Source organism: Marmota marmota, unplaced genomic scaffold (genome assembly GCF_001458135.2).
Source record: "Marmota marmota marmota unplaced genomic scaffold, marMar, whole genome shotgun sequence".
NCBI classification, from domain to species: domain Eukaryota; kingdom Metazoa; phylum Chordata; class Mammalia; order Rodentia; family Sciuridae; genus Marmota; species Marmota marmota.
Window position 1 is genome coordinate 15,127,858 of NW_026000101.1, and position 24,849 is coordinate 15,152,706.

A 24,849-nucleotide genomic window follows, 5' to 3' on the forward strand; every position below is an offset into this window, starting at 1 on the left:
GTTCTCTAATACATACCATTAAAGTAGCATTAAAGATTCTCCCACCATATGTCTTGAGCTCCCCAAGGATCTGTAGATAATTTAAACGTAGCTGAGCAGCAGAAATAAGTTGCTTAAATAGAAAAACAAAAACAAAAAAGATTGTTGAAGTCAGAGTTACTCTCGCCTAAAATCTAGGTAAGTTGAAAATGTTTTCCCTGAGGCTCACAACAGACAGCTGGATGGGGTGGGCAGAGACCGCAGCTACACTACCTTCTGTCGGGGTTCCAGCAAATTCTGGTTCCTCTTCATGTGGAAACTAATGGCCTTCTTGATGTCTTTGCCTTTCATGTTTCGGAGTAAAGTTGGAGATATAAAGTTCTCTATTCCCCAGTCTTTCCTGCCACGAGACATTGAAGACAAGCAGGCCCTTTTGGAAAGTGTACTTGGCTTTAACGAAGAGCATAATTACATTTGATTCAGTACTTATTGTTCCCATAATATAGCTATTATAAGCCTGCTTCTCCAGCAGAAGGAGTGTGCGTGCATGTGTGCGTATGCATGCGTGCTTGTGTGCTTCCCCTCAGTAGATATACATCAATACACATACTCCACACAAACCACCACAGATATTCAGGAATCAAATTCCATTGACCATTCTGGCAGCAGATGACTCTTGGTGTGGTGTGATACTCCATTAATCAGAGCAGAAGTTCACAATCTTTTTCACTATAACATATGACAACATGTGTGACACGATCACATATAAAGTACTTTTTTTTTTCTTTTTACAATGCTAGGGAATTGGAACCCAGGTCCCCAAACATGCTAGGCAAGTGCTCTTCCACCAAGTTACATTCCCAGCCCAAATATTAGTTGTGGGGCAAATAAGAGCACCTACGAATCCTCAAAGCCAAGCTTCAGAATGGTGTTAGCCTAGAAGCCTCAAAATTCCTCATAAACTTGTTAAAAAATAAAGCATCTCGGACCCCTCTACCCTCGAGTTTTGACTAGTATATTAGGGGGTAAGAGCAAGGATCTGTTCTATTTTAAAAATATGATTTGCCTGTATGATTCCGATGCCAAGGCAAGATACAGCTGAGATTTGGGGAGGGGCTTGGCAAACCTGGGTGATTCTACTCAGAGTGATTCTAAGCTCAGAATCAGGAGTTACTAGATCCTAGGACTTGAAATGCCCTAAGGGGGGTACAATACAATAGAATTTGGTTTACACCCCATAAAAAAAATAATTTCTGGGGCATTTCTGCCTTTGGAAGAGCTTTACTGAAGTTGTTCACTGATTGACCAGAACCTCTTTCCAGAAACTGGAAATTTACAAGGGAATCCTTTGTCATTCCCTTTGGAGTTGTCTTCCGCCCCAGAGGGAATAGGTGGGTTCTGACAGCTGGGCAAGAAAAGGGTACAGAGGATGGATGAAAAGACAAGGACAGACAGGCAGGTGGGTGAATATCAGCTTCCCATGGAGTCCGGCCACCTGCAGAGTCACAAATGCAGCACAGCAGCTGTCCCCTGTCACTCACTCAATGTACTTCAAAGAGATCTTCTGTGGCTGGGCACATGCGTAGATCCGCTCCTGGATGTGCAGGGCTGCGAGTCGGAGTGCAGAGCTGCATTTCATTTCTACAGCAAAACGTTCCTGGAGCACATCACTGCAGCTCTAGAAGAGATTAGATAGAGTAGTTGGAAAACAAGAACAGGAATATTGTGTCTCCTAGTTCTTTCTAGTGAAAGGCCCCAGGAGCAGGAGCTGAGTTTTGAGATGTGACTCTGACAGTTCTTGGCTGTGTGACCTCAGTTAAGTTACTAAGACTCTCTGAGCATTGGTGTTTTCCACTGCTAAATGCAGTCAGTCAGATCTACCTTACATGGTTTCTTTAAAAAAGGTAAAGTATAGGGCTGGGGTTGTGGCCCAGCGGTGGAGTGCTCACCTAGCAGGAGTGAGGCCCTGGGTTCAATCCTCAGCACCACACAAAAATAAATAAAAGGTTTTGTGCCCAACTACAACTAAAAATAAATATTAAAAAAGATAAAGTATAAAGAAGCAGGTTTGAGACATATAATTTCATATAAATAGAGCGCACTGACAATATTATTCCTGCTGTTTTTTCTGCCACTGTTTCTGTAAAACTTCGGGCAAGTCGATCCATTTGTATCCATTTGTTCTGTAGAATACTGATGACTCAAAAGATTCTTTCCATCCAAATGAGAATGGTGTAATAAATGGCACCTCAGGGGCAGCAGAGGGGAGGACCAGGCTAGGAGTCAAGGAACCAAGTTTTGGCTCTGCCACTAAGTCGGTCCACACCCCCCCAACCCCTGCACCCAAAACCATATGTCCTTCCCAAGACTCAGTTTCATTGTCTCTAAAATGAGGCTTTGAAGCACTAAAGCCCCATTTAGCAATAAAAACTGAAATGATAACAATCTTTAAATGGATTTAGAAAATGTATCATCCACATTCAGGACTAAGCCTAAATTTCATTATTATACTGCAAATCTCCTATTACAGCAACTCAATAACAGAAAAGGGAATTCTGAGGGATAATCAGGCCCCTCCTCCTTGAGAAAAAAGGAATCCCTACTAAAGAGTTGTTTAATTGCCTGGAGCTCATGTTCAGAATAACCCAATGTGCCATCTTTGAGGACAACCACCATTACTTCAGGAAGCACAGACCCAGTCACCTGCAGATAGAGGTACTCAAAGGCCACAGGGTCTTCTTTCAAGAGGTCCAGGGGGTCCTTTGGGACAAAACACACCCTGAAGAGGCAGCGGGAGTCATGTAACTCCTCCCTTTCTACCACCTGTCAAGGGTAAAGAAGATACTGTTAATCTAGCTACCCTTATAGCTATTCCATAAAACAACTTCAAAAAGGAAAAAAAAAACAATGAAAGATGGACCCCAGTTTCTATTTTAATGCTACCCAAGACACAGTCATAGACCTTCATTCCTGATTTGACTCTTTTCCCCATGAGTAGAAAAAATAAAAGGTTCAAAAGAGTGATGTATCCCAATGACCCATCTCCCAGATCCCCTTTCCAGAGGAAATCCCTTTCCAATTCCTTAAATGCCTCCAGAGGTAGTCTATGTATATGTGCCCACTGACACAGGTAAATTCTTTTCCATAAATAATAAACAGTCTAAACACCATTCTGCACCTTATTTTTTCCATTTAAACTATCTTAGAGATTTAATTTGGTTTTCTTTTTCACTGCAAATGCAATATAAGTAATTTGAAAAAGACGTTGCAAGCAGCAAACTTTCTAATGGGAGAGAGACGGGGCCAGAACTCACCTGCAATGAGGAATATCCAGAGCGATTCCCTTGAGGCTAGACCTTACTCTTGCTGTCCCCCCTGCTTAAAAGGCCCCCTCCTCATTTCTAATTGTTCAACTCTTTCCCACCTTACACACTCAGCAAGGATATGTTGAACTGACCAAGGATTTGTTGTTTGGCTTTAGAAAGTGGGTACAACAAATTACTGGTTGGCTGAACAACTGAGTGGTACCCAGGGACCAGCTGTGTTTGCTCTATCCTGAGAACAAGTCTCTATACTTGTTGGATAAGTCCCACAAAAAGAGGCTTGGACACAGGAACCGATGCTCCCTAATAGCTCAATGCAGCAGGTATAGGGGAAGCTCATAAGAACCTGGAAGCAAAAGATTGGGGCTCTCTCAGCTGTGTTACCTTGAGTGAGGGGTCATCAATTTACCTCTCTAAGCCTTTATATCAGCATTGGTAAAATGGGGACCTTAAATCTGTGCTCTGCCTACCTCAGAGGAGCAGATGAAAATCAGGCCTGATTCCCATCCTATTATCTCAAGCCAAAGGAGCTCTGAGCTTCTTGGGGCAGGATAAAGTATATCAAGCCTGAAGAAGAGCTGAGTCTTTCCCTGGACTGAGGTGTGCAGCCAGCCCAGGCCTCCCAGCAGCAAGTCTGTCCTCCCTACCTGCTGGATGAGCTCCTCCTCATGCAGCAAGTGTAGACGTGAGACGTTGTACTGCTCTTCCAGGGCCAGGGCAAAGTACTCAATACTTCGGATGGACAGCTTCTCCTTCACAGTGAGGATGATGTCCTAGCAGGCGCAGAGAGTCACAGGGTCAACTGAGGAGCAGGGAGGACTTCCCTAGCCTCATTCATTGTTCCTTGATGCAACCAGGGAAGGAAAAGCCTGTTCTGAGGGGCCCACTGCCAGGTCAGCAGGGCTCCAATTCCTGCATGTCAGGTCCTTGTGGCCCTGCACCCTGCTCTCCTCAGCCCCATGCTCCAATACCCTGACATGGCCACTTGCTCTTGAATGACTTGCAAAGCTGAAGCCACCCAGTGGAGGCGTCTCTCTCCTCAGTGACTGTGCTTCACCCTCTCTCGCAGCTTCCAGTCTGCATAGTCAACTGCTTTCCAGGCAGATTCCCACCACCCACCTGACACATGACTATGGGAAATTGTCCTGACATATCCAACCTCAGTTTCTTCCTCTGTGAAATGGAGGATAATGATGCCTACCCTCTCAGAGTGGCTGGCAGGATGGAATGATAATTATGGCTGTGCTGAGGTCTTTATAGTTGCTAGACCACACTCCCTTCATTTGTCATGGTGGCTTTCCCTCTATCATTGTGAATGCCTTGGGGGCACTCACACATTGTTCACTCTCATTGCACACTTTTCCCATTACTAATCAGAGGCTGCTTCTCTCCCTTCAAGTTTCAGCTCAAATGTCACCTCTTCAGAGGCCCTCTCTGGTCTCTGTATCTAAATGTAAATGTCCCTGTTATTCTCTGTTCCAGGGCCATGTTTATTTCCCTCATTGTTATTTAATATTAATTTTTAAAAAAAAAACAGCCATGTTTTTTTTCCAGTTACCTTGGAATTTATTTAAACTAAGAGGAAAAGGTCATAATGTTTTCATGCAATACACACTTGGTTCTTTAAATAACAATTGTGACAAATAGCAGAAAGAATTAAGGAATGCTGCACTGGTGATCCATACAAAACACCAACATTTTAGGTTGCACATAACTAAAGAAATATCTTACTTTTTGAAATACTGTAATAGCCAATACACAGATATATGCTTTAGGTAGGCATAGAAAGCAATTTTAAAAAGGAAAATAAAAATCACACTGGAACTACTCAATTTCTTTTAAACCACTGAGCAAGAAAAGCAACATTGAACTTCCATATTGATTTTACATGATTTATATACAGAACCTTGACTTAAATCCAAGAGCAAAAGTTAAGACTCTCCTCCTCTATTTTTGGTAAATAATTGCATGGTAAACTTATATGACTTTTCCCTCTGGATTTTACCTGGGAGTGGCTTTTTTAATATTTTATTTAAAAGAGGGCAGGTTTGGCACTTTTATACAGATGTCACCAATGTTAATATTTCTTAGGATCTCAGGAAGATTCATATTATTTACAGCTGATAACACATAGGCTGGAGCTCCCACTAAGCCAGCCTTAGGTTTCTCCAGTTTATTTTGTGCATCAATTTGTGTAACAATCTCATCCATGTTGGTCTCCAATACCATTTCCCCCATCACTATTTCTGCAATAATATTGTGAACCTTGTCTACTTGGAAAATTAAATCCAGTTCACAGGCATTTTCAAAACATTTGTCTAAGGTTTCCACGAATACTTGAATTAGATCTAAAATGCCAACTCACTTTCTGATCTGCACATAATCTAACTGGTTTCCCCCTATATGTAATCTGATTCCTTTCTCTTGTGGCTTTTAATATTCTCTCCTTATTCTGTATGGTAGGCTATCTCCACTCCATTCCTAGTCCTTTCCTGTAAAAAGCCCATCTACCTTTCCATGTCTGCCACAGAGGCCACTGTTTTCTGGAAGCCTTTCATTGCTACCCATCTGGAAGTTCTCTCTCCCCTGAGCCTGAATGGCACCATTTCAGGTATGTGTCTACTGTGTGTGTGTGTGTGTGTGTGTGTGTGTGCGCGCACGCGCACGCGCGCATGTGAGAGTGTATATTTTGGCTACTGCCAGTTATCTATAGCTGCATCAGCTCACCTAAACCTGCTGGTCTCCATGTTTACTCTTTCATGGTTTTTAATGATAGAAAAACTCTGTTTGCTTCTTCACTACAGCTTCACCCTAACACCACTTCCTTCTTTGTTCATATTAGAGTCATCTTTCATTGTCTCTGGATAAAATCCAAACTCTGCTGCCTGGCCATGTGAGGCCCTCCATGCCCACTCCCCAGTGACCCCTTAGCAAACAGCCTGTGTCCTGCTGCATGGTTCACTATTGCCTGGGCAAGGCCTGTTTTCCTGCTCTCTGCATTTGTTCACGTGACTCCCTCAGACTGATATGTGCTCCACTCCACAACTGCCTATCCCTGCCTGCACTTGTTGAAATCTTAGTTGCCCTTCACTGCTCAGTTCAGGTGCAGCTTCTTCCCCAGCCTTGGTCAGCATCCTGGCAGCATGGAAGAGACAGTACTCTGCCTTTTCCCTCTCTTTATAGCCCTTATTTCATCTTGTCCTAAATACCTGGAGGAAATCTAGACTGTTCACTCTCCCTCAACTAGACTTCAGGCTCCTGAAGACAGATGCCACCCTTTACCAGAACATCTCAAGTGGGTGCTTTTTAAATATAAGTTGAACTGACTTCAAGGCAAAACAGAGTATGCAGGGGCCTGGGCCTGTTCTCATATCTTGCCTGGGTTTTTAGCTGCTCTTGTATTTGAATAGTAGTTGGAGACGAGAGGCAGAGAAGCCTGATTACCAGTGAAGGCCTAGGAGTGTTAGAGGACCTTGGGCAAGTCACTTTACCTCTGAGTCCCAATTTCCTCCCTTGTAAGAGGTGATATGTATACTTGCTGAGGTTGTGTAACTAAATGAGATAACACAGTACCTGGCTGATCACAAGTGCTCAGACCACAGTGACTGTGAGAACACCAAGGCAGATGTAGGGCAAGATGCTACAGGTCCTCAGAGCCAGCCAATTCTCCCAAGAAAGAGGTTCAAGTTTACTCCTATTACCTTCACAGTTGTGTTTGCCTCAAACTTGAAAGCTTTGGTCTGTCCATTCTCCAAGTACAGCTTGAGCACATTGGGCATACACAGTAGAGAATTTCCCTGGAAAACATAAGAATAGGGTTGTCTCTCTGACACAATGTTCCTGCCCCTGGGTGTGTCAAATCCTTGGCTGCCTGGTTTGGAGAGTAGGATCTTCTCTAACCTCACCATGTCAGGGGTTGCTTCTTGGCATTAGGGAATTTCACCAAAGGTCAGTTATGCTTTGCCAATGGACACCCATGGGAACTGTTAGATCTGATGGACTGTGGAAAACAGTGACCCTTGCACAGCCCTCTGCAGTGTCTCATAACCAACAGCTGGCATTTCTCTGCTGGTTGCCACCTTTATGGGACAAATTTGGCAAATGAGACCACCAGCACACATGCTCTGCATATTGGGCTTTTCTGAGATTCTTGAACCCTGCAATGAGGGTCTGGCATGGAATGGGGGGTGGTGAACAGCTTCCTTAGCCTGAGATCCCTGTCATTTTACTGCTATATTCTCCATAATGAACCACTGCCAAAGGACAGAGGGATGCACCTCACCTCCACCCACCCCAGCCAATCACCCCAGATTTGTGAGATCTTTGAGGAACTATGCCACTCCTGCAGGATTTTTGGAAAGAAGACACAGGGCTGGTCTTGGTTTGATGACCCCATGCCAGTCAGGATTTCTGGGGTGGGGCAGAGCAGGGTTTTGGAGAATTCCCCCAGGACCAGTTCTCATAAAAAGTGATTTCTGAGTGTTCATCTACAAGTGAAAAGGGATCTTAGGGCTGGTGTCCTCTAGAACCACTGTAAGATTATAGAGCCCAGGATTTGAATAGAATTGCCCTTCTCTACAAAGGGTTTAGGTATAAAGCTCACCTGGGTAAAGAAGTTTATCACCTTTACTTTTTTCAAAATTCCTGCGGCCTTTTCTGATGAGAATCTTGAGTCTTCTAAATATAAGAGTGCTTGTATCTTCTAAGCAAGACTCACAATCCTACTATTCTCTACACCATTTTTTTAAAACCACAGTGTTTTGTAGAGACAAAAAAGAAATATGGTCATAGTCCAGTGTCACTTCACACCTGATGAGGACAAAGGGTTTCCCAATTGCTCACTCTGCTGTCATCTCACTTTTCTGGCTTTGGGTGCTTAGAAATCCTAATTTTTGGATTTCCCATGGGGGAAACTTTTTCCTTGGTACTTCATTATTCAGACTTATCAGGTTTACAAAAACATCCACAATATCACATACTTATCATCATCTAGTTTTTTCTACATTCTCTAATTTTCACTTGTATTTGTAAGTTGCTTTTAGAGAGATTCAATAACAGCATATATCTAATTATATGTTCATTTGTTTTATTTTTGTATACAATTTTTAGTGGGCTTAATATTTACACTTTTAATAGCTTTCTAATATTCTATCAAATTGAAATATCAGAATTGATGTAATTATTCCTCTTCCCCGAAGAGTTAGCATTTTTTTCTATTTCTTAGTTATTTAAAATATCAATACTATAAATATCTTTAAATATATTTTTAAATAGATTTTTGCATTTAAATTATTTTACATTCTAAATTAATAGGAAACTGGGCTACTTTTTACAGCAGTCATTAATTTGTGCTTTTTTCCTCCCAAAAATGTTGGAGCCAATTTATAAAGCCCCAGTTAGTGCAGACTGTAGTTATTTTCTCAGCATCCAGGTTTCCATTTTAGTGACATCAAGCACCAAGTGTCACTTTATATCTTCCTTGGCATTTCTTTAACTGTGAGCAAAGTTAAACATATGCCAGATGCTAGTTTACTACTTAAAATTCTTCTAGCGTGACTGGGTGTCCCTGAAGCTGCCTTATCATTTTTCAAAGGGAAAAGTTTAACAATCAGTTTTATCATCTTTTTAAGTATTTGAAAGGATGAATAGACAGGTCGCCCCATGAGGCCTCAGTGTTTCACAGTATCTGCCTCTTGTTGCTGATGCATACTCCCCAAGACTCTCCTTGGTGCCCAAACCTGCAAGTCTTCCCAGAGACATCATCTAGAGCCCTGCTCCTCTAAGCTCCCCATCCCCACCTAAACTCTGAGCCAGGATGACAGTAAGTTCAGGCCTCAGACCTTGTCCTTATCTGTCTTCTCAGTGAATGCCAGTTGTGGGGGAGCCGTCATAGCCCTTTTAACAAATTATTGTCTTGGCAATCTGGTCCACACTTGAGGTGACCCTATTCTCTACCTATTCTGTTACCGCCACTGCTCATTTCTGTGCACTGCTCTTGAAATCACATGTCAAACCTAAACTTAATCTGCTAAAGAGATTCAATCCACTTTCATAAATATGGACACCCAGAGACTCAAATATTGTTGACCAACAACATCATAGGTCTTTTCTGATTATTTATTTGGCTACCCTCTGGCTCCTTCCAGAAAAAATTCACCTTTCACTCAGGTCTAATGAAAGGTCTAAAAGACCTTTCTCTCAGGTCTTTTAAATGGCTGGACAGAGAGAGAATAAAGGCTTTGTAGATGTGGAGCAGGTCACCTGGATCCTTTGTTAAAAGGGCCAGGAATCCCTCCCACCCAGTACTCCTGCCCCACAATTTGCTGGTCTCTGTAGCAAGAAGACCAGATAAGAATAAATTTTTACTTCAAAGTTTCAAAATCTAATATTTGCCTGGGCATGACAGCATGCATCTGTAATCCCAGTGGCTCAGGAGGCTGAGGCAGGAGGATTGCAAGTTCAAAGTCAGCCTCAGCAACTTAGCAAGGCCCTATGCAACTCAGAAAGACCCTGACTCTAAATAAAATATTTTGAAAGAACTGGGGAGATGGCTTAATGGTTAAACATCCCAGGTTCAATCTCTGATACCTGCTCCCCCCCCCCAAAAAATCTAATATTGGCTGCTGTATTCAGAATGGCAATAGTTATAGATTATTATGTAAATTATGAATAAATGAGCCTTTATCCAATAATCCACATCAGAAACATCAAACTTTAGCCAACATTTTCACTTCCTAAATGGGTCTTCTGGCTGCAGATATAGCTCAGTTGGTAGAATGCTGGCCTCATATGCATAAGGCCCTGGTTTAATCCCCAGTACCACACACACTAAAAAAACAAATAGGTCTTCTGAATCTCCAACCCTGGGTCTTTATGTTTCAATGAGGACTAGATAGTATGTCATAATGAAAAACAGAAGAAATGAAGTCACATAGATCTGGGTTCCTGTCTTTTCTTACTATGTGATTTTAGTAGTTAATTCTCTTAATCTCTCTAAGCCTCTGCTTACTCTTTTATTAAAATACCTCGATTGTAGAGTATTATTGTGATTTAGGATTATGTACATAAAAAGTTTAGGTCACTTAATACAGGCTTAATAGATAATGGACTCCTAAAAAAAAGCAATCCCCACCATGTACATAACTGTTATCAATAAATCACTCTAGAGGGGATAATTAACTTGAAGGTTCATAATAAGAAATTAACTACTGGAATTTATTGAAATTACATGGGCAGAAGAAAGAAGCCTCAGGATAACATGGAGCTACACCCAGGACTTCTTTCCTAGTCCCACTCATAGCCCAGAACTCTCACCGGCATCCGTTGTTCAGGGCCTGCAGGTATCTGACTGAGGGTGCACGAAGCCTCTAGCAAAAGTGCTGCTCTGTGTCCTCTCTGTGCTATGGGATTCCAGGGTTTCAGAGAGTCTATGCTAGAAAGTGCTCACCAGTTTCATCAAAAGTAGTTTCTGTGTGTGTTACTAGGAAATGAACTCAGGGAGGCACACTATACCATCCCCAGCCGCCTTTTTCTTTTCATTTGAGACAAAGTATGGCAAAATTGCCCAGGCTGGCCTTGAAACTGTGATCTTCCTGCCTCACCCTGCCAAGTGGCTGGGATTGTCTGGCTTCATCATCAGTAGTTGCAATCCCCTGACTAGTGACACACCTGGCTGTGTCCACTGACAAGCACTTCCTCAGCAAAATGCACCTTCACAGGATTGGTCTTCAGCCTGGCCCTCTTCTCCTCAGTCAGGAAGGAAGATTTGGGAACTCCCTAAAAAACATCAACATGACATATTTTAGAACAGTGCTTCCATAAAAGCCATGTATATCTTCTCATTTCTTAAAAACACTCTGACAGCTATTATGGATTTAATTAAAACTTATAGGAAAAGATACCATTCCATTTCAACATCTCTTTTCCTAAAATCTAGGGATCCCAACACAGACAATGCTTTCATGTGTTTGAACAGCTGAAAATTCAATATGGCAGCAAAGAGGCTATGATATGATGAAGACAGAGAACTGACTTGTGAAGGAGGAGGACTGGGTTCCAACCCAAGTTCTATTAACTTGACAGTTGTAAGAACTATCTCAAACCTAAATTCCCATGAAAGAAAACTAGAGGTGTCTGCATGTGTAAAACAAAACAAAATAACTGTGTGCCTTTGGCCAAGTCCTTGCCCCTCTCTGGCCTTCAATCTTCCCATCTGTACAATGTGAGAGGTAGAATTCCCTGAAGGTCTGACCCCTGTGACTTAACCTTTGGCCCTTCTTTACTCTGTTCTAGAGAAGAAAGATCATTATTGGTTGGTATATATAAATGTTGAAGCCCTTGGACTAGACTGTATTAAGATAAACTGTAGCACTTGACAAGAAGAATCTTATATGATTTAGAGCAACAGGATGTGATCTTCCTGGATGAAATCCCAATACACTATTTCTCAGTCTAGCATCCTATGTTGCCCTGGTCTGAATGGCCCTTTAAGCCAGCCTCTAGGATGTTAAATGTGTAAGAGTCCTGATAGGGAGCTCTGTGTGATGTTCTGTGTAGCTGAGGGAAGAGATACGTAACAGCAATCAGGAAAACTGCTGGAGATAATGCTCACAGATTCAGATTTATCAACATACCAACATCATAAAGTATGTAACATAAGAAAATAACCCTAAAAATTTAATGCAGGAAGATATATAAATTTATTGGTAATTAGAATCTTGGTGTGACAATTCAGCACCTCAAATATATAATTTGCTTTAAAATAACAACAACAAACATTTAGTAGAAGAGAAGGGGAACTAGGAATGTTCCAAGAGACATTCACCTGTAGAAATTACTGGTCAAAAGGGATAGAAGAAATAAGTAAAAAAAGAAAATCACAATATAAGCTAGTGAGGAGAGTATCTGACTACTTTGAATGAGTTTAAAACTCTTTCCCAGGTGAATCTAGGGAGCTCATGGACAAGGTCACAAATGACATTCCACATGGGAAAAGAATGGAGGAAATATTAGGAGACTAAAGATGTTCAAATAGCAAGTTTCCCAGACAATGAATATGGAGGATTCAGAAAAACACATACTGGTAAACTTTGTCATTAATTCTTGGAGAAATCTAAGACAAGAGATGATCAGAGAGCTTTTAGGCAGCAATCACTAACAACTAATATGGAGTTACCAAGAATAAGTCAAAGTCAACCAAGTTCATTTTTCTTTTGAAGATAGGATTCCAGATTGGTAAGCCAGGGTCTTGTGGATATGGAAGTATTCCTTCATTCTTGTAAAGCATTTGATAATCTCTCCTATAATCCCCCTGTGGAGAAGGCCAAAGGCAGAGCCATTAGGTAGATTCAAAACTGGTTGACCTACACTCAAAATAGTCTTGATTTCTTTCTTTCCTCACCCACCCTTGACATATTGGGCATTGAACCCAGGGTTTTGCACATGCTAGGCAAGTGCTCTACTACTGAGCTACACCCTGATTTCCAAATGAGAAACTCAGGCTCCCTTTGGCTCCATCTTTATCAATGCTGTATAGCAATGCCTTAGTTGAGGTCAGAGAAAGTGAATTTATAGTGAATGACACAGAACTGCAAGGTTTTGTTCAGAAGATTTCAAGCAGCAGAAATTGAGAGGAAAGATCAAGGAACTGGGAATCTAAAAGAAGGCTGCACAGAAAACTTGAGAAGCTAAGGGTCAAAATCCAGGAAATCACCAAGAACAAACATAAGAGGGTAAAGAAAGAGCTGAAAGGAACAAGATAAAGTGAGCAGTCAAAGTGACTGGTATAACCATCCCCACCCTAGAGACTCAAGGGAATGAGAAAACAGGCAGAACAGAGGAGAGATGCAGAGAGAGGAGGAACTTGCAGGAGGCAACCATTGTTGTCTCTAACCTTAGGGAGAACAATTCTGAAAGACTTAGATCCAGAGCTAGATCATGCTAAAGAAAATTAACTGGCCAGCAGCTGGGGGAGTCTTGGAAGAGGAGGTTTCCTGACAGAAAGGGAGATGACTGCAGCTGGCAACTGTATAAATAAACCTTTCAGTCCCACAATTCTCTGACTATAAAATGTCAGCATGCCAGAACACCGGGCCAAAGCGACATGACCTGACAGGGATTAAAGTGAAGTGTGGCATTGAGGATCAAAAATATTAATTGCACAAGCATGGGATTGGGGGTGCTTGGCTTGAAAGCTATTCATTTGAAAACTAGCTCAGTATTTAGTTGACCACAAGTTTCACCCAAGCCAACAGTGTGATTGGGCTTGCCAAAATGTTAATCCAATCTCAGACTTCACTAGCATTCTTGGTGCATCTCAGAAGGGCACCCTCCATTTCCCATGGTCCTTTTTGGTTGCTGGTGGAACTGTAATCCTTTGGGGGTGCCACTATTTGGGAGAATCACCATGAAACTGGAATCCATTCAGAAAGCTACCATGGAAGTGAGAGTTCAGAAAAACACATCTATGAGAAGAGTTGATGGAACAGTTGTTTAGATTAAAGAAGAGAAGGCCACAGTTCCAGATCTGTGGGGAGCTATTTCATACCAGGTAGAGTTGTTTTTAACTAGGACTAATTGGTGGGAGTCACAGGGAAAAAGGGCTTCTCTTACATTTGGAGCTACCCAACTCTGAAACTGGCTGCTTTGAGAAAGAAAGAGCTCTCTTTCATGGAAATGTCCAACCCACAAGACCCACAGTGGTTCTTACATCTGAATATCAGTACCATGTACCTTGGCATCTAGAACATACTGTAAAACACCCACTTAAGTGCACTTGGGTTAGCTGGTGTTTTAAAAAGACAACTGGAAGAATATAAGCTACCCTTGATTCTAGTACTTTTAAGCTCTCCCAGGGCTCTGACCTAATTCATCAGAGAGAATTCAGCAGACACATGCTGATAACATCTCTGTGTTTTTGCTGAGGTAAGAGTTAATGCTTAAAAGAGCATTAACATGGACAAGTTGGAAAACATTTTTACATCTTTTTCGAATACCCACCCCCTGCCCTGAGTTACACAATGTAATTTTATGAAAACAGCAGGGGTTAAGGCATACAACAGCATAATGTTATCAAGTGTGTGTTCTGAAATCTACTACCTGGAAAACAACCCAACCCTGGATATGAGACAATGGGCGTGTGAGGCCCCATGTCCTCATCCATAAAAGGGGGATAATGAGTGTACCTGCCTTGGAAGTTTTCCTTTTGGAGACATTCACTATCAGTATTAATTTTGTTATAAATAATTAATATAGTATAAATTAATATCAACAAATACAGATCTTTAAAATTAAACCAAAAATATTTTTCCATAAAATTGTATGTCCTACAGAAGCAGTAATTAATTTCCAACTTTGGATTTTATCATTTCTAATTGATTTCAAGTCATCTGAGGATTCCAAGAATCTAAGTCTCCTTGCTGAAGCAAGACACGTATGACTGTTTGCAATGCTTGCAAAATGCTCCAGGACATTTCTGGTGAGAGGCCCAGTGTGGGTGGGGGACAGCCAATGTTCAGGGAATTTCTCAGAGGCACTGACAGCCATAAACCGGGCTGATACCTGCTTTCCCTTTAGGACCTCCAGAGAAACAGGATTCATATTACTCCTTTCCTGGAAATCTCGTGGGATTCTAAGAGTGGAAGAGAAATACAGCAATTTTCCTTTCTTTTCCACTTTTCATTTTTTAAATTTTTTTTTTAGTTTTTGGTGGATCTTTATTTATTTATTTATTTATTTATTTATTTATTTATATGTGGTGCTAAGAATCAAACCCAGTGCTTCATACATGCTAGGCAAGTGCTCTAGCACTGAGCTACAACCCCAGCCCCCTACTTTTCATTTTTTAAAGGATGCTGCTATATGATGTTTCCCACCCTATTTACGTAAGTGTTTTATTTTGCTCATTTCTTGGAACTGGAGTAAGGAAAAAAATTCCCACCTAATTAAGATTAAGAAGTTTCCCACTGAGATGATAATCAGCTAAATAAAAAGAATGTCTTAACACCTGCACCACCATTTATACTGATTAGCCTTCTCTGTGCTTTATTGGTTTCACATTATTTCATAGGTTTAGAATAGAAAAATCTCCACTTATTGTGCATAAAACACTTGGTTTGTCATATACCTGGCAAACATCTTAATCCTAATTAGGTGGATATTTTCCTACTCTATTTCCAAAAAATAACACTTGTCGAGTAAGGAGGGGAGATCATTTCTTTGCTTGTGAAGTGTTTAGACTACAGGAACTTTATATTTTCACATAATGAAATAGCCATTTGTCCCACTGTACTGTTCCTATTGCCTAGGTACTTAGGAAATCTTTCTAAAACCTGTGACCTTATACATATCCATCCATGTTGTTTACATTTCTATGGTTTGTTTTTTATATTTAAATTCTGTAAAACCGTGTAAGTCCAGACTGTATATTTTCCAAATGTCCAAGTATGTCTTCTTGAATAATTGTTTTTTCTCCTCCTGGTTTGGGATGTCATGTTTATCACATACCTAAATTCCATACAAGTGTCTGTTTTTTTTGTTTTGTTTTTGTACTGGGGATTTAATCAAGAGGGGCTTTACAAATGAGCCACATCCCCAGCCCTTTTTATGTTTTATTCTGAGAGAGAGTCTCGGCTAAGCTACTTAGGTCCTTGCTAAATTGCTGAAGCTGACTTTGAACTTGTGATCTTCCTGCTTTAGCCTCCTGAGTCACTAGAATTACAGGCATGCACCACCACACCTGGCTACAAGTATCTATTCTTGGCCTTTCTATTTGATTACATCCATATGTTCAATATTTTACAATATCTTACTGTTTTAATGATTGTGGCTTTATTAGTTTTAAAATCTGTACATCAAAGTCATCCTCATTGTTCTTGTTTAAAAATATCTTCTTGATAAGTCTCACTTTGGTATATTTTGTTAATACACAAATAAAAGTTCCATGAGAGTTTTTTTGAATTTGCATCAGCATATACATTAATATAAGAATAACTGATGCACTAAGATAAAATGAGAATACTTCATCTCCCCATCAAGGAGCTTGGTATGGATCTCTTTTCATATTCAAGAATTGATTTTTTACATTCATTAATAATCTTCCTTCCTTTCATCCTTTCTCCCTTCCTGCCTTTCTGTGGTGCTGGGGATCAAAACCCCAGGGCCTCACCTATGCTGAGCACGAGCTCTACCACTGAGCTCCCCAACCCTTTTGCCCCCTTCAGGGAAATTTTAGTTTTCTTCACAAAGGGCCCACATATTTATTTTCCCTAAGGTTTTCCTATTTTTATATTTTTCCCCCTTAAAGAACTAGTTCTTGAATTTATAACTTTACAACTTTTCTGTTTTCTAAATCATTATTTAGATTTGGATTATTTTCTTTAGTCATATTAGTTTTATTAGTCTTATCTACCTACTTCTGGTGCTGATTATTTAATTGGTCTATTTCTTTTTAACTAATTAAAAACAATAAAGGCTATGAATTTTACCCTGAGAATTGCTTCAACTGTGCTTAAGTTTTAAGAAATAGGTGCATGCCTGGGAGCAGTGGATGCATGCCTGTAATTTCAGCTGCTTGAGATACTGAGGCAGGAGGACTGTTAAGATTGAGGCCAACCTGGGCAACTTAGTGAGGCCCTGTTTCAAGATTAAAAAATAAATAAAATAAAAAGGACTAGGGATATAGTTCAGTGGTAGAGTAATTCTGGGTTCAATCCCCAGTACTTCCAAAAAAACCCCATAGGGTTCTAATTTATAATTATTTTCTAAACTATAACAATAGCTTTGCTTTTCTACTTGACGCCATCTTTATTTAGGAAACTGCAAATTCCAAAGGGTTAGATGCTTTTAATTAAAGTTTTGGCAATTATCAGTTTCTATTTTAAATTATATTCAGGAAAAGGAACCTATACAATTTTTCATTTGGGGAACTTATTGCATTTTCTTGGTAGCCTGGTGTGTGGTCAATTAGGTTAGATTATTAAATTTATCTATGTCCTTTCCACCTTTTTTGGGGGGGGTGTATCTGTATTAGTGTATTAGTCACTCACAATGAGAATTTTCTATCAACTTTCCTCCTTGGTAGTTGTTGCCCTTATAATTTGATCATAAACTCTCCCTTGAATAATAATAAAAAGTGCCTCTTGGCCTGTGGTGGTTCAGGATTGCCAGTTCATTCCTGTGCTCAGATCTGCCACACCTTGTCTTGTGAGCCTCAGAGTCAGTAAAACACTGTCACATTCAACAGTTCATTTGGTCCTCAAAACAATCCATTAGACAGACAAGACAATCATTGTCATAAACACTAATTTAAAAAAGTGAAAACAAAAACTAATAACTTGCCCCAGGTCATACCACTCAAAACCCATCTCTCGACTCTTAGTTTGGTGCCCTTCCTGTGGTCCCCTCTGCAGAAGCACAGGTCTGTCTCCTTCACTGGGCCATAAGTCCTTGAGGCCCAAACCATGTTCCTCCAAAGCACCTACAAGCAGGGGGTCTTCAAGCCACCCACTGCCCAGCAGCTGTTGCCTTCTGCCTTTTGACTTTCCTGCTGATTTTATGAGAGATCTCTTCCAGGGGCTCCAGGCCAAGAAGACTGAGACTAATACACAGGACAGAGAGAGATTTACCGATATGCAGCGAACAACTGTGATTGAAAGAGACTCTTCGGCTTCCCTGAAAGAAAAAAAGAAAGAATAAAAACAAAAACATTCAGTCATTCTGTATGATATGTGTGTGTACGCATGCACGTGTGTGAGAAAAAAAAACTGATGGCATAACTATAAAGCAGCCTCTTCCACATCGATTTCTTTGCTCAGCAAAACTGAGGAGGGCAGTGAGGAAAGCAGCCACCTGAAAAGGAGCTAAGCTGGCCCCAAGTGCTTCTTCTACCTCAAGGGAATTTTTAGATACACCTTCACCATGTAGTCTACACCCAGTCACCAAATTAGGGTTCCTGATTTAGTCTTATGTGATGGACAACACATCCAGTTGATACTAGCTAGTCTTATGTCCAAAAAAGTTTTAAAGAAAATGTGGCAATGACACAGATAAGTTGCTATTTCAGAAAACTTAGAGTAAACATTTCACTAAGTAGAATGAATGTCTGATGTTAAGATTTATCAGATAAAAGCCAACCAGTTTGTTATGTTTGGGTACACGAAGTTAGTAATGAGCACAAACATAATCAAGATACTAAACATTTTAGTCTTGAGTTATTTTAGATTTCAAAAGTGATTAAATCAATCAGATACTTGACAAACCTCCACTTTCTACTAGTAAATGGGATCACAGAATTGATTCATTTTATCCTTTCTCGTTGCCATTGCAATACAGAGAAGCAATTTGCAAAATAATTTCATCTGACTTCTTACAATATGAACATTTAAGCCAATGCCAGCAGGTGTGTTATTTCCTCCAATGAATAACTCAACCTGAGTTTTCTTAGTGTCTGGGGACTCCTCTCCATTTTATGTGATAACAGGCCTCTTCTGAGAAAAATCACAATAAACCTAGGTCTCAGTAAGCTCTCGAAAGGACATTTTGGCCTCACAAATATTTGAAGGAATTAGAAAGGTTTTATTGCCATTCCTGGTGTGTTATTTTGTTTTGCTTTGTTTTTTCCCCCCTTTATAACTGCTTTTAGACACTGGAAATTAACATTAAAAGATAAGAGGTCCTGGGATTTTCACATGCAAAATATGGACGGGCCACATGTGCACAGCACACCTAGTGTCATGGCCTGCTCAAAAGCCTGAGGTGGCATGCCTCACCCCACTCCAAGAGTAGAACACTGGAACTTGCTGTGTTGGCATCCAGGACCCTCCATCATCTAGGTTTCACTTTCTAGAACATTTCTGGAGGCAAACTGAACTGTTTAGCGTCCCCTGCTACCCACCCTGCTGTTTCTACTCATCACTTTGCCTAGTTACATCTACATCTTTGGGGGCCAAACTCAACGGAGCGTTAAAGGTTCAGTTAAACACTTCTAGAACCTTCTCTGCTTTGTCAAACTACAACTTCCTTTGAAGCTGGAGGAATCTCCAGTATTTATAGTCCATTTTCTCTGCTTTTCTCGAGTACCTGCCCTCAGTCTCAGAGGGGTGTGCACAACCAGCCTGTAAGTGACTGAGCTGTGGAGCCGCCTTGCCCCACAGGATTTCTTGCCCAGCATCTGTGCTCAGTGAACAGACAGGGAGTAAATCATTACCTAAACATCCCAAATTCTAGTTTATTGCTTAAATGTTATCAATACATTTATTGATTCATCAGAGTTTGAGCTAGTCTGACAGAAATATTAGTAACACTGAAAACCTAAAAGTGCATTTTCTGAAAGTGATCATATTTTGGAAATTGCCCAATAACTGGGAAAGCAAACTTCATGATTTCCATACCAGTATTTCTTTATTTTTTAGAAATATTTTTAGTTGTAGATGGACACAATATCTTTATTTTATTTACTTATTTGTATGTGGTACTGAAGATCCAACCCAGTGCCTCACACTTGCTAGGCAAGTGCTCTACCACTGAGCCACAACCCCAGCCCCAGTATTTCTTTATTTTTAAATGAGAATATCCAATCTTTTCCTGATAATCCATCTACTCAACTTTGTCTCTGGCATTTCTGAAACAATACTGGGCTTGGTAGAAGGGATTCTGATTTCTATGATTTGACAGACTTTCTGTCAATCTTTTATTGGCACCAAGGATTAAACCCAGAGGTACTTTACCACTGTGTCACATTCCCAGCCATTTTTTATATTTTATTTAGAGGCAGGGTCTCACTGAGTTGCTTTAGGGCCTTGCTAGGTTGCTGAGGCTGGCTTTGAACTGGCAATCCTCCTGCTTCTAGTTCCTGAGCTGCTGAGGTGACAGATGTGTGCCACTGCACCTGGCTCTGAAAATCTTAAATTCTCTCTCTCTCTCTGTGTGTGTGTGTGTGTGTGTGTGTCCATGCTTCCCAAGGGTGGAGACTGCATCCTTCATTTTCTCTTCTCTGCCTTGCAATTGTAGTTGCCTATTGCTTTGTATGGGCTAAGATGATATGCCCTCAGAAATGAATTCTAGTCCCAAAGCATATCAGTCAATTTACAAAAACCACAAGTTAACTTTCACCTAATTCTACTTCTCATCTCTCTGTATATTAAAGTCATTAAAACAGTGTTGAGTAGGAAACTTAAAAGCCAGAACCTGCACATGCCTAGGGAATGTCTGGTAGTCCCTTCCCTCCTGTTGCTGACATTCCTCCTTTAATCAGGGTCACCAGTTCCAAGTGCTAACCATATTTCCTGTTTCAGCTGAGCACCCACTGTGTGCCTGCCCTGGTCTCAGTGATCATGGCATAGGTAGAGAGTGAGGCATTTACTCAAATCACCAAGGAGGCATTTAACTCAAATGACACCAAGGAGACAGTTGCAGGTTACATCAGTGAGATTATACGCCAACCAGACTGAACCTGCAGGAACATTTAAGAGATATCAAAAGGATTAAGAAGAACAAACAGATTTGGTATCACTTTAGCTCAGTCTCTGGCATAAGTACAACAAGTTCATCAATTCTTAGAAGGTAGGACCTACGGGATATTCATTACTATATCTCCCGCTATGCCTAGCAGTGTTTTGGGCAGAGGAGGTGTTTGACAAATAAGCACCTGTGATGGCTAAGTTCTTCTGTAGGCAGGTGAGAGCAGATAGTACCAGCCCCTACCAAGAAGCCACCTCACCAGACTTAGTTAGAACTCTAAAGACGGTGTTGCTCTTACTTTTTAAAGGAGACTGGACCTTCCTAAAATCACAAGATCAACTATACCATTCCTGTTGCTCATCTTGCTCTGTGATCATCTATACAGCTCTGGATGATGGGAAACAATCTGGTACCTTAGAATGTCGACTGCTCGTTCACAGGAGAGGTCTTCAGTGGTCTCATTGTTCATTTGGAGGATCTGATCACCGGGGAAAAGCTTGCCATGAGCGGAGCCTCCTGTTGGACAGAAAATAAGTAATTGGTGCTCAGACCAGGAGTGCCCAGACCCTATGTGTCACAGAGTCACAGCTGAATGGCAGCCTGAGTCCCTTGGACACTGGTTCATATGGAACTTAGTGTTCCACTTTATAAACCATGTATAATGTATATATCATCCATCAACTTCAAGGGGTGTTAAGATACTATCCTGAGAAAGAAATCTTCCCAAAGCAATAGAGCTGGTTAGTGAATATGTTATATTCTTCTCTGAAGGACTCTGTTGTGTGTCTGTGCATGTGTGTATACAAATTGAAATTAATATATTTTAACTAGTCCCAGATTTAACATCACTACATAGCTCATATATGAAAACAAACACTTGGTTTTCCCAGCCTGCTATTCTCCACCCCAGGCACAGCCTATATTTCACAAAGACTCAAGTGAAAACAAATCAATAGTTTCTATTATTGTCTGCTCAGAAACTGTTGCCAGCTAGAAGCACAACAGGGTTCAAAGACGAGGGCAGCTTATCTAAACACTTTCATTGCCCCTGAGATTGGCCAGGTAGCTGGGGGAGGACAGACGCTTTTGGGGACCTGGGGCTCAGAGCAACAAGTGCTCTAGGGGCTCCTTTCCTCCTAGAATCAAAGAAAGGTGCAAAGCCCAAGACAGAATGAGGTCAGAATTTTCTTTTTTTTTTTTTTTCGTATTCCTTATTTTTTTTTCATTTTTTTTTTGAATTTTTTTATTGTGGGTTTGTTCTAAAATCTATACAAATTCTTGACATATCATATTCCACACTTGATTCAAGTGGGTTATGAACTCCCCCCTCACCCATACACAGATAGCAGAATCACATCAGTTTCACATCCATTGATTTACAAATTGCCATCCTAGTGTCTGTTGTGCTCCGCTGCCTTTCCATCCTCCACCCTCCCCCTCCCAACCACTCTCTCTCTCTCTCCTNATACTGCTTTCCAAATTGGCTGCACCAATCTGCAGTCCCACCAGCAATGTACAAGTGTACCCTTTTCCCCACATCCTCGCCAGCACTTGTTGTTGTTTGACTTCCTAATGGCTGCCAATCTTACTGGAGTGAGATGGTATCTTAGGGTGGTTTTGATTTGCATTTCTCTGACAGCTAGAGATGTTGAGGTCAGAATTTTCTAACTTCTTGGAGTAGGTTTTTATGCCTTTTGTTATAGGATAGATCGATGGGAGGAGAACCAGGGCTACTTTCCCCCAAGAAGCCAAATTCCTTTCACATTTTCCAGTCAACCCTTACCTGCTGTGACAGCCACCACTGTGAGAGGCAGGGTCTCAGAAATCTGAAATCCATAGTCCTGGAGGAGGGCATCTTTTTCTATCTTTACTGTGTGTCTCACAGGGGTGAGGGCCTGTGGTGGGTTCCCAGGAGGCACATCAGCTGCAGCGATTTTAGCCCTGGAAGAGATGGACTGTGTGAAAACAGAGAAAGGGAGGATTCTAGTTGGTGGCCACAAACTGGGTCAACCCCAGTAATGACAGAGAAAGATGCAGAGCTGAGCAGACATCAGTTCTCCTCTTGAGAGGGATAAGGCACAAACACCACTAATTACAAAACCATGCAGAACTTCACCCTGTGGGTTTTTGTTTTTGTTTGGTACTGGAGATTGAACCCAGGAATGCTCTACCACTAAGCCACATTCCCAGCCCTTTTTGTTATGAGACAGACTCTCACTAAGTTGCTAAAGCTGGCCTCAAACCCCCCAAGTTGCTGGGATTACAGGTGTGTACCACTGCATCCAGCTTTAGCACTGTGCTTTAAAAGAGAGGTTGTGAGGTGCTGTGGGCACTCAGAGAAGGTGGAGAATGGTTTCCACTTTGCAGGGCAGGGCATAAGAAATCAGGGGAGCATTTGTTACCTGGAAGAGGTAGAATTTGAGCCACATCTTGAAAGGTGTCTAGGGTATATCTACACAGCCCAGATCCTGGAACTCATTGAATATGCTGCAGACTCAATGAATGGATAGATGAATGGATAAATGAACAGAGAAGTATTCCAAGCAGGAGATACTGCTTGAGCAGAAGAACAGGAGAAGAAAAACATGAATAGTGAACAGGAACAAGGAGTTATTTAGTTTGACTATTTGATGATGGCTAATTTTACAGATGGATTGTTTCTTTGGGGATTTAAAAAAAACTTTATATACATGTGTGTGTGTGTGTGTGTGTGTGTGTATATCTATGATAACTTTTACTTCCCTTTAAACTATGTAACTGTGAGGATTCCAATATAAATTCCAAATAGCAAGGACTCTCTATAGTAATTTTTATAAACATATATATTGTGTCTATATCTAAATGCAGGGTAACTCGAAAATTGTATTTTCTCTTAAACTGACAAAGTGAGTCACAAGCTATTTTTCATTTGTCTGTGGCAAATGATTTTTTTCCTTCTAAAAACAGTGGTTCTTTCTGAGGAAGGTCAAATGACGATGAGATGAGGTGTTTACTGTCATTATAAACAACAGAAACGTGGAGAAGTAACAGCTTCCTGGGGTTCTGCAGTTAAGGTCTATCATTTATTCTCATCCATTTACTAAACACTGTCAGGAACTGGGCCTAATGTAACAGGACCTCACTTATTGGAAAATCACCTCTGTCATTTATAATGATCTCGAATTTCAACAAGAATCAGGAAACATGAAAAACGGTTTCATGGGGTCAAAATGCACATGACAAGTACAAGTGCAAAGCCTCCTGTGCTCCACATGTCAGCCACCGAGGAGCCCCTCAGATGGGAAGTAGATTTAGGCTCTGTCCAAATAGGTGACGTAAGCTATACAGTGAGATAAGCAGAGAGAGGATTTCTTCCCGGCAAGCAAATGGGTAATACTGAGAAGGGCCAGCAGAGACCTACTACAAGGGAAGTCACAGAAAACAGAAAATTTCTACTGAGTAAAGCCCATAGCTCTTCCTGGTTTAAAAACAAAAACTTTAAAGCTATAAAACAGCTGTTAAGCACAGTGGTGTGTGCCTATAGTCCCAGTTACTCAGAGGCTTAGACTGGAAGATTATTTGACTCCTAGAATTGGAGGCCAAGACTGGGCAACATAGAGACCCTGTCTCTTGTGGGGAGGAAAAGGGCATAAAAGGGCCTTTCTAATTATCATACTGTATACTAAAAATCAGAAATCAACATTTACCTCCGTCTCCTCTCCTTCTTCTCTCTCTCTCTCTTTTTTTTTTTTTTTGGACTGGGGATTAAACCCAGGGGTGCTTAACCACTGAGCCATATCCCCAACCTTTTTTATGTTTTATTTAGAGACAGTGTATCACTGAGTTGCTTAGGGTCTTGCTAAGTTGCCGAGGCTGGCTTTGAACTCATAATCCTCCTGCCTTAGCCTCCTGACCCACTAGGATTATAGGTGTGAGTCACAGTGTCTGGCAACATTTGCCTTCTTTTTTAAAAAGCCATAGGAGTTTGATATGGTGGCATTTGCCTGTAATCCCAGAGGTTTAGGAGGCTGATGCAGGTGGATCCCCATGTTTAAGTCCAGTTCCAACAATTTAGTGAGACCCTGCTCAAAAAAAAAAAAAAAAAAAAAAA

The 24,849-nt window shown here is 41.0% G+C and overlaps 1 protein-coding gene across 4 annotated transcripts in view; it reads right to left on the reverse strand.

The window, feature by feature from the left end:
- Positions 1–24,849, reverse strand: part of Frmpd1 (FERM and PDZ domain containing 1) — a 174,022-nt gene that overhangs the window by 11,930 nt on the left and 137,243 nt on the right. For 2 of the 4 annotated variants that reach the window (XM_048783345.1, XM_048783346.1), the window contains exons 3-13: positions 22,543–22,700; positions 21,173–21,275; positions 17,927–17,972; positions 12,478–12,612; positions 10,971–11,078; positions 7,004–7,099; positions 3,950–4,075; positions 2,683–2,802; positions 1,521–1,657; positions 253–379; positions 17–112 (exon numbers count right to left, since the gene is read on the reverse strand). In XM_048783345.1, the coding sequence (XP_048639302.1) occupies positions 17–112; positions 253–379; positions 1,521–1,657; positions 2,683–2,802; positions 3,950–4,075; positions 7,004–7,099; positions 10,971–11,078; positions 12,478–12,612; positions 17,927–17,972; positions 21,173–21,275; positions 22,543–22,700 (1,252 nt within the window). The remainder of the gene's footprint in view (positions 1–16; positions 113–252; positions 380–1,520; positions 1,658–2,682; positions 2,803–3,949; positions 4,076–7,003; positions 7,100–10,970; positions 11,079–12,477; positions 12,613–17,926; positions 17,973–21,172; positions 21,276–22,542; positions 22,701–24,849) is intronic. The other 2 variants (XM_048783347.1, XM_048783348.1) reach the window with 1 other exon arrangement.